The 14,146-nt window shown below is 48.1% G+C and overlaps 3 protein-coding genes and 1 non-coding gene across 4 annotated transcripts; 3 read left to right on the top strand and 1 right to left on the bottom strand.

Moving 5' to 3' along the window:
- Positions 1-159: 159 nt before the first annotated feature.
- On the bottom strand, positions 160-1,731 carry BJ212DRAFT_1484894 (P-loop containing nucleoside triphosphate hydrolase protein; the record flags this gene model as incomplete). Its single annotated transcript, XM_041340885.1, has 9 exons — positions 160-182; positions 233-300; positions 352-428; positions 476-697; positions 750-1,085; positions 1,136-1,371; positions 1,423-1,542; positions 1,598-1,640; positions 1,690-1,731. The coding sequence occupies 9 exons, from the start codon at positions 1,729-1,731 to the stop codon at positions 160-162; spliced, it is 1,167 nt and encodes a 388-aa protein (XP_041188731.1).
- Positions 1,732-1,849: 118 nt separating this feature from the next.
- Positions 1,850-1,932, top strand: BJ212DRAFT_t114. Its single transcript has one exon. It is a non-coding gene; the product is annotated as a tRNA-Pro (tRNA).
- A 4,279-nt stretch (positions 1,933-6,211) lies between these two features.
- On the top strand, positions 6,212-9,413 carry BJ212DRAFT_1382235 (GC-rich sequence DNA-binding factor-like protein-domain-containing protein). The gene is given in 4 exon segments (XM_041336696.1): positions 6,212-6,923; positions 6,943-7,526; positions 7,578-7,803; positions 7,858-9,413. The coding sequence occupies 4 exon segments, from the start codon at positions 6,248-6,250 to the stop codon at positions 9,306-9,308; spliced, it is 2,937 nt and encodes a 978-aa protein (XP_041188730.1). The 5' UTR covers positions 6,212-6,247; the 3' UTR covers positions 9,309-9,413.
- A 447-nt stretch (positions 9,414-9,860) lies between these two features.
- BJ212DRAFT_1382223 (WD40-repeat-containing domain protein) lies at positions 9,861-12,968 on the top strand. Its single transcript, XM_041336695.1, has 16 exons — positions 9,861-9,883; positions 9,992-10,014; positions 10,079-10,270; positions 10,325-10,466; positions 10,496-10,566; positions 10,614-10,793; positions 10,843-11,005; positions 11,060-11,152; positions 11,202-11,258; positions 11,309-11,344; positions 11,393-11,444; positions 11,497-11,615; positions 11,665-11,740; positions 11,794-12,098; positions 12,147-12,642; positions 12,696-12,968. Exons 3-16 carry the CDS (start codon positions 10,100-10,102, stop codon positions 12,760-12,762), a joined length of 2,028 nt encoding a protein of 675 aa, XP_041188729.1. The 5' UTR covers positions 9,861-9,883; positions 9,992-10,014; positions 10,079-10,099; the 3' UTR covers positions 12,763-12,968.
- The last annotated feature ends 1,178 nt before the right edge of the window (positions 12,969-14,146 follow it).

Below are 14,146 nucleotides of genomic sequence, written 5' to 3'. Positions count from 1 at the left end.
CTCGAACTACCCGTGGACGATATTCAACGACGCAGAAGTTTGTAGACTATAATAGGGTGACGTTAATAAACCTTTTGGGTTATCGGTTCTTAGTCGTGGATAACCTTCGAATGCGAAATAAAAATGAGATACAATGCAGGCGGTATATTACATGCGGGTCTATGCAGAATACTCTAACTTGGCTGTGAATTGCTTGAGAAAATGTAACGAACTACGAAGAGCTTGGACTCACTCTCATGCTTTTTAGCATCGCTGACCTTCCGTGCAGCTTTAGTGAGATCTTCTTGGACGATGTATTCTCTTCGCGAGAATGAGCGAAACAAGTGCTTGTCATGACAGGCTAGAACTCACCGGTCGTCCCTGATGGCGAACATGCCTGCTTCTGTCACCACATTCCGCAGGTCAGCACCATTGAATGCATCCGTGAGCTGCAAGCCAGGTGAGATGAATACAAGATAACATCAATAGAACCCACCTTCACGATTGCTTCATAATCAATGTATCCGCTCTTGTTCACGGGTTGTGCATGGATCTTCAAAATCTCTAATCGTGCCTGTTCGTTCGGTAGAGGAATTTCAATCTTCCGGTCTAGTCGACCAGGACGGAGGAGAGCAGGGTCAAGAGTGTCTGGCCGATTTGTTGCCATGATGAGCTTTGTTCGTCCTAGGGAGTCGAAACCATCCATTTGATTCAATAGCTGTGAAAAGGTAAACATAATCCCAGAAAGAAAGTAGGGAACAAATACCAACCTCCATCAATGTTCTTTGAATCTCACGGTCTGCACTGGTACCCTCCGAAAACCTCCTTCCACCGATGGCATCGATTTCGTCCATGAATATGACGCAGGGCTCATGGTCCCTTGCATACCCAAACATCTCACGCACAACTCGGGCACTCTCACCAATGTACTTGTCGACGATAGCAGAGGATACTACTTTGAGGAAATTGGTTTGGAGAGTGGCTGCAACAGCACGGGCGAGGAGGGTTTTGCCCGTCCCTGGAGGACCGTATAAGAGGACACCCTTGGGAGGCTTGATACCAACCCGTAGGAAAAGTTCTGGGCTGAGCAGCGGTAGCTCGATCACCTGGAGAATAGTAAGTATGAAGTAGCAGGAAGAAATTACAGCAGACATACCTCACGCAGCTCTCGTACCTGCTCACCCAAGCCACCAATACCCGCAAACGATGCACCTCCAGGATCTTCCAAGCTCATCTTGTAAACCATAGGATCTACTTCTCTTGGCAAGATACGCATGATTGTGAGGGTGGTCATGTCAAGGGAAACTCGTGTGCCTGTCTTGAGTTTCTCTGCTGGTAGGGCGGGGCGGTAAGAGACGACATATCGAGGTCCTGACGATGCCTTTACAATGACTATGCAATGATTGAGCGCTTCAATAGACGGAGAAACCTAATGCGACTGACATCGTTCGTCATCTAGTTGTTTCATAACCTCTCCAATGATCTGCCCAACGGACTGCACGGCCTTGATGTCATCCTCGGTCTTCGCGTAGTCAGTCTCGAGATCTTTCAACGAAAATCGCACTGTATGGTAGCAACGTCAGAACACTTCGAATGCGCTGATTCGACGAGCACTAACAGTTCTTGAGACTCTGGCTCGAGTTCTCGTGACTCTGCATTTTCTATAGCAAGCTGAAATCAGCAGAAGTGCAAGGCAGGCAGCTCGCTTACATCCCGGTAGCTTTTGAGAGCGTCCTTTCTTCGTTGGTCCATTGTGCTAGATGATGTTGGGTGATGATGTCGGTCCTTAAGATGAACGCGAAGGGACGCGTCAGTAGACCTATTTGGAACTTGCACGATTATGGTTGTTTAGTAAGTCAGGGATTTCATCGGCCTGGTGGTCTAGTAGTATGATTCCTTGTTAGGGTTCACCCAAATTCGAGGAGGTCCCGGGTTCAATTCCCGGCCAGGCCCTTTGTTTTTGCTTTTTTCGCTGTGATACCCATTGCACGGCGCATGCCAATTCACAACCTGATATATCTAGTCTCCCCCAGGGCAGATCTTGAAAATGGCCGTTCCTTCTCTACCAGCCTACTTGCCCATGGAGAATTATAAGCCACTGCCACAAATATAAAAGAAATAGGATAGAACATGAAGGGACGGTCAGACTGACGAAACGTCACCATTAAATCATTCCTTAGGGTGTTGTCCTACGACTCCTACCAGTACTCGGAGAAGTTCGAATAGCTTCTGCACTTTCTCTGGACGTAGATGTGCGTTAGGATTCAAGTAAGTACAAGTGTTCAATTGCACTATGCGGCAGCCCTACAGAAACTCTTCATTCACCGCGTAGGCTACCAATTGCAGCCACTGGCCTATGCTGCTATGTGTAAGCACGCCGGCTTACCTGAGTTCCCATAATCAGTACATATACTGTCGCTGATGCTGAAAGCTAAGCTTTCAGTATTTCACCTTTTGGTGTAACGGTTATGCGGGCGGCAGTCTGACCATGTTACACTATGCAGACATTGTCGCATAGAAAGCTCTACTCGAGTACGAGATCATTATTCATGGCCAAGACCAACTGAGCAAATCGCTACTACAGATTTAGTAGCATATCAAACGGCTTTACGACGCTTTAGCCATCGACACTCACTAGCCACTCATTGTCGAAGAAACTCAGCATTGGGAAGTAGCATTTGAAAACTTCAATATTGCGTACTGAGACGGGGTCTACAACGTGGCGAGGCGTAATTTTGTCAAGTGAAATCAGCACATCAAAATTGTCGAGGGCAATTCACTGTCAACATTGTTTTGACTCCAATTTAGCGTGTTGAAATCAAGTGATCTGCAACCATACAAACATTACAAGAATCTCCTTGGCAGTCAGTCTCTTCTCTCTATGAGGTGTGGAGATAGCAAGGAGCTGATTCTCCTAGATTTCCTTCCCATCGTACCGTGGCGCTGTCTTGAAAGCCATCCCATTATCGTGGTTTCATGAACACAAGAGCCACTTGTGAAGACAAAAATCAAATATTCAAGCAATCGGACATTGCGGTGAGTTAGGGAGAATACAATATGCATGACAATACATGGAGCTCTCTCTGATACTACACTGTTGCAATCACTGCCAACCTTCGATAAACAAGTGTATCACTACCAATTGACATGGGTGCTCCCGGACGTCCACCGTAGTCATGCTTATTCTTGTATCAGAGTCGGCTACAACCTTATCGTGATATTCACGAATACTAAGGATCAGGCGCGGTCCCAGCACAGACATTTGCACTAGTTGGAAAATTCAGGAGCACCACCGTAAGTTTGAGATTAGATTGATGATGAGTTCTATAGAAATCATGAGCAGTGGTCACAGAGGTGAACAGAGGCCATACCGAGAGCTGTGGATAGAAGCAAGAGACAGCAGCAAAGCTAAAAACATCCTTGGAAGTTCGGCGGGAAACCCAACCACAACCATATTCAAATAAGATGGATCATGATGCGTGATGCACGATGACTTACATGACGTTTAGTCAAGTCAATATGACATAGCAAGGTCAATAGCTCGCCGTCCAGCATGGCATTTACGACAAAATTTGGCCAATTTTATAAGGTGTTCATAACATCGCCTGAAAATCCGTGAGTCACAGGCCTCGGATTACCAAACACTCCAGATAAACTCGTAGCTGTTGCAGTCATTATGTCGAACAAAGCAATCGGTCGAGAACCTCACCCCTACAGCAGGAGCACAGATATTCAGACGGGAATTGCAGGGATCAAAGCAAATACTTACTGTGTCTGTTGACAAAATTGGTAGAAGATTTGATTTGCTGTATGCTGCCAGTCAGGAGAAAGAACAAACCAATATAGTGTGCGAGGAGACATACGCAGTGTTTATTATTCCAATGTAGCACAATTCACAACATGAAATACATACATTGAGATATAAAAGTGACGAGGGTCGAGGGACCAGCGCCGCTCTTACCACAAATGGGTCCTATCATTTACTTGTTGTTCTTTCTGACGTGGGACTCTACTCACCCAGATCAGTTCAATCTATAGATACATTTATGGTGAGATGGCTCCGCTGATGAAACAAACTGATCCTACCTCTTGTCCGAATGTGAGTACTAGAAAGCCTATAAATGATCCCGACTTCTTGAATAAGATCTTGCTCATCACAGCCGTATATATACCAGCACAATAGAAGATGCAACTGCAAAATCGCAGTAGAAGGTTAGACTCTATGGAGACATCATTGACGTGTTCGTTATCCGATGACTCTACGAACCTACAAAATAGTTGAAGATACTGGACGAACTGATTGTCGGCCACCTACTGGGATTATTTCGATAGGGTCATTTTCGAAGGATGTACATGGTGGAGCGGCGAACTTGATAGACGATAGCGTTCATGCTAGATATACCACTATGGAACTCTTTTGCCGTTGGAATAATAATGGAGATCCTGCCATGACTAATTGAAGTATTTTGGTATGAAATGGAGTTGGAAGCGGAAGTCGATTCTGGGGGATTGTAGAGGTGAACCTGCAAAGCATCACGTAGAATGTATGAACACCACAAAAGCTTGAGAAGCTGATCGGGATTTCGGTACTCGTATCCGGTGCCAACCTGACATCTTTGTGCTAGCATTAGTTCAGGAGCTCCATCATTTTGATGTTAGATGCCCAAACGTGATATCACCATAGAAAAACCTATCGTCTTAATAGTTTTTAATGCCAATCTGCGCAACCCCTGCCTCACTGCCCGCGCCCGAGAGCGTAAGAGCTTGCCCTGGTCATATTCTGTCGGAATGACGCCAAGAAGGTCAGACGTGGAAGATATGTACCATGCATAGATCGAGATGCAACAACTAGATAACTCACCTCTAAATCTCACACCCAGACTATCAACGGCTAATATTCATCCAATACCCCATTTTGTATCAGTAGCCTCGTGTACACCTCCTGTCACTCTGCCTTGGTCATGGGGTGACATGTCGTAAGGATGTATATTATAATAAGGGTACTAGTGCGATTTTGTCACATTGCTCGCACTGAATCCATCCTGGAGCTAATCATTGAGTCGGTGGGACATCAGTTTGTACAGCCAGACACATCTGCTGATTGTATGACACCACCACTAGAGGCTAGCTCGAAGCAGAAATGAGAGGCCACAGGAAGGGAAAAGAAGATGCCCACATGATCATGCAGACATACATCTCAAGATCTCGTTCTTTGATCGTAACAGACCCCTTGAGACATCTGTTTCAGTCTCCTTCTGTCCAGACTTGATCCGGTCCATATATATACTAGAACATTATGAGTGTACGAGATGAGGTAAAGGACTCACAGCCAGAATGTGACACGCAGGGACAAAAGCCGCGCAGTGGCTTGATGGTTGCACTCTCGTACACGCAGGGTCAAAGTTCAAGCGACCACATAACAGCAGCACATACTGTTTGCAGCATTCTGCAAAGCTCATCTATAATGGAAAACGGAAAGTCAGTAACCACCCCACATACGCGGCTTGATGTTTCCAGCAACCCCTCCCTCGTGTTGCTCCGGCAGCGTCTGAAGTCACCGATACGGTCGGTGGCTTCACATATTGCCGGAAAATATAAGCTCACGAATGACCACGGTAATTGTCCTCAATAATAACCTTGTCTCAAATTCTGTTGTCTCTGAAAACCAAGGACATCCTCTTCTATATCACGGCCTGGCCTCGCGGCTAGTATTAAGTAAAGAGGATGAGAAGCTGCAGCAGCCCGAAAAACTGGTGTAGGAGTACACCACAAAGCTGCTCAACTTGGAGCTTCAACTTCAGGAACAGGATAAACTGGACTCGTGGACATTCTGCGATGAGGAGTGCGCCAGGTATACCGCAAAACGCTAGAGCACCGAATAACACACGTAGACAAAACTTATAGAGGAGCGATAGCCTATAGGTGACAGTCGCACCTTCAGCATAAGATATCGTTGAAAAGAACAGCTCCCCGAGTCACCGTTTGCGGCAAGTCGAGGCTCTTGCAGGTCATGACTTCGATGGCGACGACGACAATGACTACCCGGCATGCGAATATTCAGCATGTCAGTAATTTATCAGTAGGCGGTTTTCATGAATGTTACTAGAATGTTACGCACTCGTACCATGTAGGCTCGTGAGTTGTGGTTGGCTTCTTAGTACTCCACGTTGAAGGACAAAACCGTGACAGTTGAGTGGCCGCATCCCACTAGCGTCACGGGTCACGCGCGGATCTGCCAATACAGTTTAACTGAAACCTTAACATCATCATGCCACGCCGCAAACATCAATTCCTCGAAGATGATGATTCCGACTCTTCAGAAGGCTCAGAAGCTGAAGTTAACCTAGACAACAATGATCCAGACATTCGTGCTGAGCGCGCCCTCTTTGAAAATTCACACAAACGACGTCGGAAGAATGGTAAAGAAGACGCAATTTACGGTGTATTTGGTAGCGACAGTGAGGATGAAGACCACGGCGGCCTAGGCCCGAAACGCAAGAGAAGCGACTGGACGAAGGCTCCTGCGTTTGTCGCAAAGGGACAAGTAGATTTGGAGAAGGATATGGAGGCGCAGGAGGATGAGGCAGGGGATGGGGAAGGGGAAGAAGTGGTTGATGAAGCGGATGGGGTCGACAGTTCCTGTGATGACATCGAGCAAGCTGAATATGCCGAGGATGATGAGGATGAGGATGGACTTTCAGCGCCTTCTTCACCCCGGATACGAGATCAAGAGGAGGTCGAACCACCAGAGCGGCCAGCGTTTGCCGGCCTTGGCTCAACTAGAGCTGAGCCAGAACTTTCAATGCAAAACTTTACGAGAGGCGGTATAGGATCGTCGAAAGGTGGATTTGGCTCAAAAGGTGGGATAGGTTCTGCTAAGGGTGGTTTAGGCAATTCTACGAGACTTGGATCTGCGACTGTAGGTATGGGGTTCACGAAAGGTGGTATCGGTTCTACATCTAGTGCTCCATCTGAGCCTGCTATCGCTTTCCCCCGCTCCTACCAAACTAGCGTCTACATCCGAGTTGCCAACCGCCTTTGGTGGTAATAGCGCCCCTCGGGCCCAACGTTCTTTTCTCCGTAGCGGGACTTCCTCTACGAGCAAACCATCCACTCCGTTGCCTGCACATGAGCAAGCACACTTCAACAAGATTGGAAGTACCCTCGGTGCTCAAATGCTTGCAAAGATGGGATGGCAGGCTGGTACAGGTCTCGGCGCGACCGGGGACGGTATCGTCATCCCAATCGAGAGCAAATTGCGCCCGAGGAAAATGGGTATTGCGTTCAAGGGGTACAGGGAGAAGACGGAGCAAAGCAAGCTTGAGGCTAAAAGGAGGGGAGAAGTAGTCAGCAATGATGAGGAAGAGGTCCGGCCGGGACAGAAGAAGAAGGGCAATGCGAAAGAGAATAGGAGTGACGCTTGGAAGAAGCCAAAGAAGGTGAAGACTAAGGTGGAGCACAAAACGTACGAACAAATCGTTGCAGAGGCTGGTCAGGAGCCCGCCGCATCCGGTATTGGTCAAATCATTGATGCAACTGGTAGAACGGTGAATGCTGCTCACATCTTCCTGTCTCACCTTACTCACGCCTCTTTTCAGCCTCGTGAAGTCGCATCACTTGCCGACATATCTTTGTCATCGTGGACGCCATCAACTGATCCTACTCGCATACCGGAGGTACGGCATAACCTGCGACTTATTGAAGACGCATGCAAGAATGATCTTGACGGACTCGCCCGTGAAGCCAAGGCTCTCGAGGAACGCAAAAGATTTATTGCTCAAGAAAACATTCGGCTGCAAAAGAAAGTTACTGATGAGGCTGAACGTATGTCTACTCCCGCTTTTCAATCCCATCATCACTCACGCGCAGTGTATGCAGTCATTACACGACTACAGCAGGTAAAACTTGTCGTGGACGATATTGGCGCAAAGGCAAAGGAGCTAGCGTCTGTTTATGAGGCGACCTTGGATGATTTTTCGCCTTTGTTTTCCACACTGCTGGTGCAGTACCCCACAGAGTTCGACAGATATCGGTTAGACGAGATTGTTGTTGCAGCAATCACGCCGATAGTCAGACGCATCGTTACCCAATGGAATCCACTCCAGGATCCTTCAGGCTTGGTCGCAACCTTCCGTACATGGAAGCAAGCGCTGAAAGTCAACTCTGTTGACAAACCACCAGATACTCAGATTGACATATATGGTGCTCACACTGTGGCAATCTCTCCTGCTATTGAAAAGCCCATGACTCCCTTTGAGTCCCTTCTATGGAATGTATGGCTACCCAAAGTCCGTACCTGCCTTAACAACGAATGGTCACCTGAGTGCCCCACGCCAGCTGTGAAGTTGTATGAGGCATGGTCGACATTCCTCCCACCATTTGTGCGCGATAACATACTTGACCAACTCATACTACCCAAAGTGAGCAAAGCCGTTGCAGATTGGAGCCCCAAGCGTAGTACGGTGTCCTTACACGCGCTTGTATTCCCTTGGCTCCCATACCTCGGTCTGCGTATTGACGGTGTTCTGGGTGATGCGCAAAGGAAGGTTAAGAGTCTTCTCAGGAGTTGGGTACCAGCAGACGGCGCACTAAAGGACCTCGATGGATGGAGGGAGGTTTTCGACACAGGCGAGTGGGACGCAATGCTCCTCAAGTATGTTGTACCAAAATTGGGCTCGTTGTTGCGCGACGAGTTCCGTATCAACCCCCGCAACCAGGATATGGAACCATTGAAGCATGTTCTCGTGTGGGCCACGCTTCTCCGTGGAAGTGTATTTGTCCAACTGCTAGAAACCGAGTTCTTCCCGAAGTGGCTGGATGTACTACACATTTGGCTCATACAGCCAAAGGTCAGTTTCGAGGAAGTTGCACAGTGGTATTCCTTTTGGAAGAGCAGTTTCCCGGATGGTGTACAGTCTATGCCCGGTGTTGCACGTGGATTCACTCGCGGGTTGCAACTTATGAACACAGCTATCGAGCTCGGCCCCGATGCGCCTACGATGCTGAAACGTCCGGATATACGTGCGGAACAGGCGATTACAAATGCGTCTATGAAGAAGCCAACTGCAACAAAAGTCGCTCCTGCGCGGGTTCAAGAAATCACCTTCCGCTCGATTGTGGAGGAGTTTGCTGCGTCGCACAATCTCTTATTTATTCCTACGGGGCGCGCCCATGAGAAGTCGAGGATGCCGTTGTTCCGCGTCTCATCCAGCATTGGAGGGAAAGGAGGCTTGCTTGTTTATGTACAAGACGATGCTGTTTGGGCGCCTGATGGGAATGAGTATAGGGCAATTACCTTGGAGGATATGGTTCTTAGGGCCAACAAGTAGGGACGTTCAGCAGTAATACATGTCCTAGACGCACATAGGCAGTGACTTGGATCTGATGGCGGCGTGCGCATTCAAGACGCGATGTGATGGTCAGGTGACCAACTTAACCTTTTAATCATGTAATGATGCCGCAGTGTCAATATTAGTTTGGTTGTATAACGCGAAACTTCAAAGGGGTGACGGGAGGCATTGCGAGTTGGTCACTCCCATCACACACAAATTCTTCCTAGGACCTGCAAGACATTGAAGGTTTCCTGACAGCCTGCGCATTACTACATTGAACACTCACTGCTCAGTCAGGTCGCTCAGAGGCGCCTCTTTGCTGAAGTCTTTTATGTTTCTCAGTTTACTATCATGTCTCTCAAAGCACCAGCTGAAATCATCGATGTCGACGCTCTCCTGTCGGACGAAGACGAAAAAGCTGACGCGATTCAGTTCGTGAGGTACGGCCCGGCGAGGAATTCACAATGCACGAACGCCACTGGCACGGGTCGAACGATGACTATCAAGAATGAACCAATCGCTTCCTCGTCCCGCTTGCCTTCGCCCCCAGGACCCAATTTGCAATTCAAGGAGTAAGTTTGCCATCATGACTCCAAGTGAACCATCGGTGTTAATTAGGCATTTCCTGATTATCTCTCCCGTGTGCAACAGTCAGGCATTATTCACCTACGCGCGTCCAGGGCTCTTTGAAGCTGTTGAAGAAGTAAAAATTTACCTCCAAACGTTCAGGCGGTCAAGGACTCATGCATGACCACCTTTATCCTCAGGAAAAGAGGAAAAGAATCACGATGGAACGCGTTGGAGAACCACCTTTGAAGAAACGTGCAACAAGTTCAACCATCGCAACTGCAAACGCGCCCAGTCGACAAAAGGAAAAACGCAAGAAGCCGTCTGGGTGGAAGGAGCCGGAAATCATAGATTTGTCGATATGTAGCAGCGACGATGACATCTTTGCAAAAGTAAGATTTGCTCGATGCCGTTCCTGTAGTTGCCTCATGCACTTGTCCTCTTAGAAACCTAGAGTCGGATCTGAGGAATACCACTTGTTTGCCGACCGCACGACCGATATCTACGCGAATGATGAGGGCAACCGAATGGATTGTAGTAACGATATACATGACCCGAACGATTTCTTCCTCATACAATGGCACTGCCGTCCCTGTCCCAATCACTATCATCCAAAGACCCTGGATATGACTCCGAAGAGGAGTACACAAATTATATGGCTTCTCTCAATATTTCGGATGAATCCAAAGTGAGTCTCTTCAATCGATACTCATAATGTTCAAACTTCGTTTCCAGTGGAATCCAGCGCCTTTAAGAAACAAAGCCGAAGACCTTTCGCCAAATGCGGATATTGAGGTCGAGCCGGCACGTCCACAACATGGAGAACTGCGGCCGTTGCGTCCGAAGTACTTCGCCGTACACTATCCAGTCACCCCCTTAGATCCAATTCATAAGGAGCAGTTCTTTTGGGGAAAAGTGCGTCGTTGTTTATCTTCATGTGGGCAAGTAACGAAATTCTGCTCAGCTAAATTCGGTGCCAGGTTTCCGACCGCGCGCACTCAAACCACCTGCCCGACTTCGCTTCGCTAGGCACTTACCGGGACGCACGCGCCCTCTCAAACTGTTCCAAGATCTTGCATACGATAAGTTAGGTGCTGTGCAATCTCATCGTCAGGCAGCATCAGGGTGTCAGTGATATTCTGTAACTAATATTTTGGCATCGTCCCTGACGAGTTTCTCAGCCATAAATAAGATTGTTCAAGTTCCAGGAGCCATCGTAGCGTGTGCGGCAGCATCGGGTGGGCATCCCGACTATTCGTATGAAGACCGAGAAGGTGCACGCGTCGCATTCTCTTATTACTTGGAGACGCTTAATTCCCGCAGCGCCACTCCCATCAGACAACAATGCCGGGACAATGGTAGTGCTCCACCAGGGCCGGTGTGAGTCTGTCAGCAAGTTGTAGAGGGCACTGTTTTGATTACACTTGCAGGCCATGTTGTCGATGCTCATTGCATCGATCACGGAGGTGACTCTCTTCTTCAGGAGTTATACTTATGACTGAACCGTATTGCAGCTTCTGCCAAGAAATACTACACGGTGAACGATGTCTTATTCAATCCATTGAAGTATGGTTGGGCCCTGCATTTATTGTGCTTGATGAGTTAATAGCCACTGTAGCCCGAAACAATTTCTATCGACCGGGAATGATTGTCAGGTGCAGCTTTGGCAGCTGTCTAAGGTTGATGAGATGGAAATGAGTGAATCCATCACCGGCGCCCCCTGGATGATGAATTCCAGTGAGTTAACCATTACTGCCTTTGTACTCACTGATGTCTTGTTTCATAGTGACACTCAGAGACGTCGCCCAGGACTTGGTGCACTCGTCTGACGGTGCAAATATTGCCGTGTCTTGTCGAGATGGGTTTGTATCTCATCTGAATTATCGATTTGGTTGGAGTTGACTTAATCACTCAGCACCGTCTCTGTCTTCAAGACGATAAATTTGTTCACTTCGTCAACGTGGTCCAGAACTACACCTCCGCCTGATCCAGAGACAAAACTTCACGTTGCCCCTCCTGACGCTGACCATGCCGCGGGTACCGTACTTTGGGGCCGTGGTCCGACCGAACGCTTTATGTATACATCCTCAGAAGCTCACGATCCTGTTGGGAAGGGCAAGGATGAAGGTTTCCACCGTGCACATGATATATCACGAGGTCGAGTGCTATTTCCTTTCAGTGCTAATGAGTCAGGTGATGCAGGAGCCGTCAGTCCAGATGGTGAGTGTTTGTGTTTTCCCATGATACGACTGGTATAATCTTGTGCAGGGAGCACTTATGTCTTGATCACATGCGGTGAGAATAATCAGCATCCTATAAGGTTGTACGATATTGCCCGCAAGTCGGGGCATGCTGTCGCCGAAACAACGCTCGAACCATCAGCCTCACAGGTCGCTACATTCGAAGCCACAACAGCCACTTTCTCTTCTGAAGGTCGCCTCTTTGCTGTGGCACGCTCAGATAACGCTGTGCATATGTACGACATTCGCGCGCTAACCAGAGGTCCTCTCGCCATGTTCAAACACGAAGAGTTGGATGCAGTAGGTTCAGTTGGGTATGGTGCTGTTCATGCATGCTGGGTCGAGGGGCGGGATCGGCGGCGAGTTGGCGTTGTCAGTGGGGGCAACGACGGGTGTGTGCGAGTATGGGATCCGTTGATTGCCTCGTCGGATAAGTCCCAAGGTAAAGTGCTGGCTCGCACGGAGTTTGACGTCGCATACTTTGCCATGGGTGATATGTGGACAGGAGAGAAACCACTCGTTCTGTGAGTGTCATCATGCTACTCTGCTTTCTGTGTGAGCACTGAATGGATTAAAGTGGTCATTGTGGTGGAGGCCTTTATGTTTATGACCACTTGGATGGTGACGGCCTACCGATCCATTGATATTTAGTAGCAAAGCACCCTGGTCTGCCGCATCACACGCCGGACGTGTATACTTACACCATTGAATGGGGAAACTGTTTGATTTTGCTACGGTACCATTGGTCAATTAGATATGCGCAAGTTCGATCGAGGCCATATTTATCCTACCACATTTATTACTCGGTCTGAAGTTTATGCACTCATGCATTGAATTCGCCCATCGAAACGCCTGTACGATCATAGTGAGTCCCTAATATCTCCTAGACAGACCATAGACAGATGAAGATTCTACACCGTTGGTGAGTCATTCTTGTCTATATATTTGGGATTTCCATCAATCTCTGATATCAGGCTTTGATTAGGCTCAGCCGTTATTACCCGAGTGGCGAGTTCTTATCAAAAAAAATAGCACTTGGCAAGTTGGCACGTTTCATTTCTCCATTCACATCTCGGTACTTTTCACGGTCGAAGGACGTAGGAGGTTTGATATAAACCTAAGGTGCCAAGAGTTGGTGTTCGGAAGTTTGTGGTACTGTACCCCGAGTTGAACCTTGAACGCTGAAAGGTCTACTCCTACTTTCGATGTCACCGAAACTCGACTGACGACTCCGTCCCGCGGGCCCTTCATTGCGACGTTATCATCTCCCCAGGTCGATATATGCATCCCTCTCTCGCATAGGAATGATCCGGCTCTTATATATGGCCTTCCATCAAAGATTCTCGCCACTGTTTCGTAGAAGAGTGGCGGAGTCACCCCTCTTCATTGGCTAGGCGTCATGCTTGAGAGGTCGAAGAGCGCTTCGTTGTTCGCCGCGTGTGATGTGGTCGCTACGAGATTACTTGGAACAACATCTTTTACAGCTACCTCGGATCAGAGTCCTCCGACTTCGCACTATCCACTTGTTATCATCACAACCCGTATCATTGCTTGAAATATTCGAATTCTCAAACGCGTTGCTCAGCGAACCCACAACGAAGCTCATATCACCGTCTTTCAAGGACAATCACCCCGACTTCGGAGTGTTGAACTTATGAGTTCTAACTTCAGCTGGACAGCGCATATCTTCAGCGGGCTTCGAATTCTATCTCTCAGAGGAACAGGAAACACCTCCTTTCCTACATCCCAGGAAAAGAACCACCCCGGGAAAGTGGCACTCGTTCAGTTGAGAAGTATAACGCTGGGTTTCGAAATGATCCAAACTGCAGCATCTCTCTTTGCGCAACCAGTCGTTCCCATCGACGTCAAAATCGCTTTACCACTCTTTCAAATTGAAGGACTTTAAGGAATTCCTGGAAAATTTTAGTTATGGGCGTGTGTTGGAACGGGCGCGGACTGCGAGGGAAGCCAAGGTCAAACATCTATAGCGGGAGGCTACGGCTCTATCTATCGAGGACCGACTGCAAC

The sequence above is a fragment of the Suillus subaureus genome (genome assembly GCF_016647635.1).
Source record: "Suillus subaureus strain MN1 chromosome Unknown BJ212scaffold_37, whole genome shotgun sequence".
Taxonomy (NCBI): domain Eukaryota; kingdom Fungi; phylum Basidiomycota; class Agaricomycetes; order Boletales; family Suillaceae; genus Suillus; species Suillus subaureus.
This window is presented reverse-complemented; position numbering and strand designations above follow the sequence as displayed.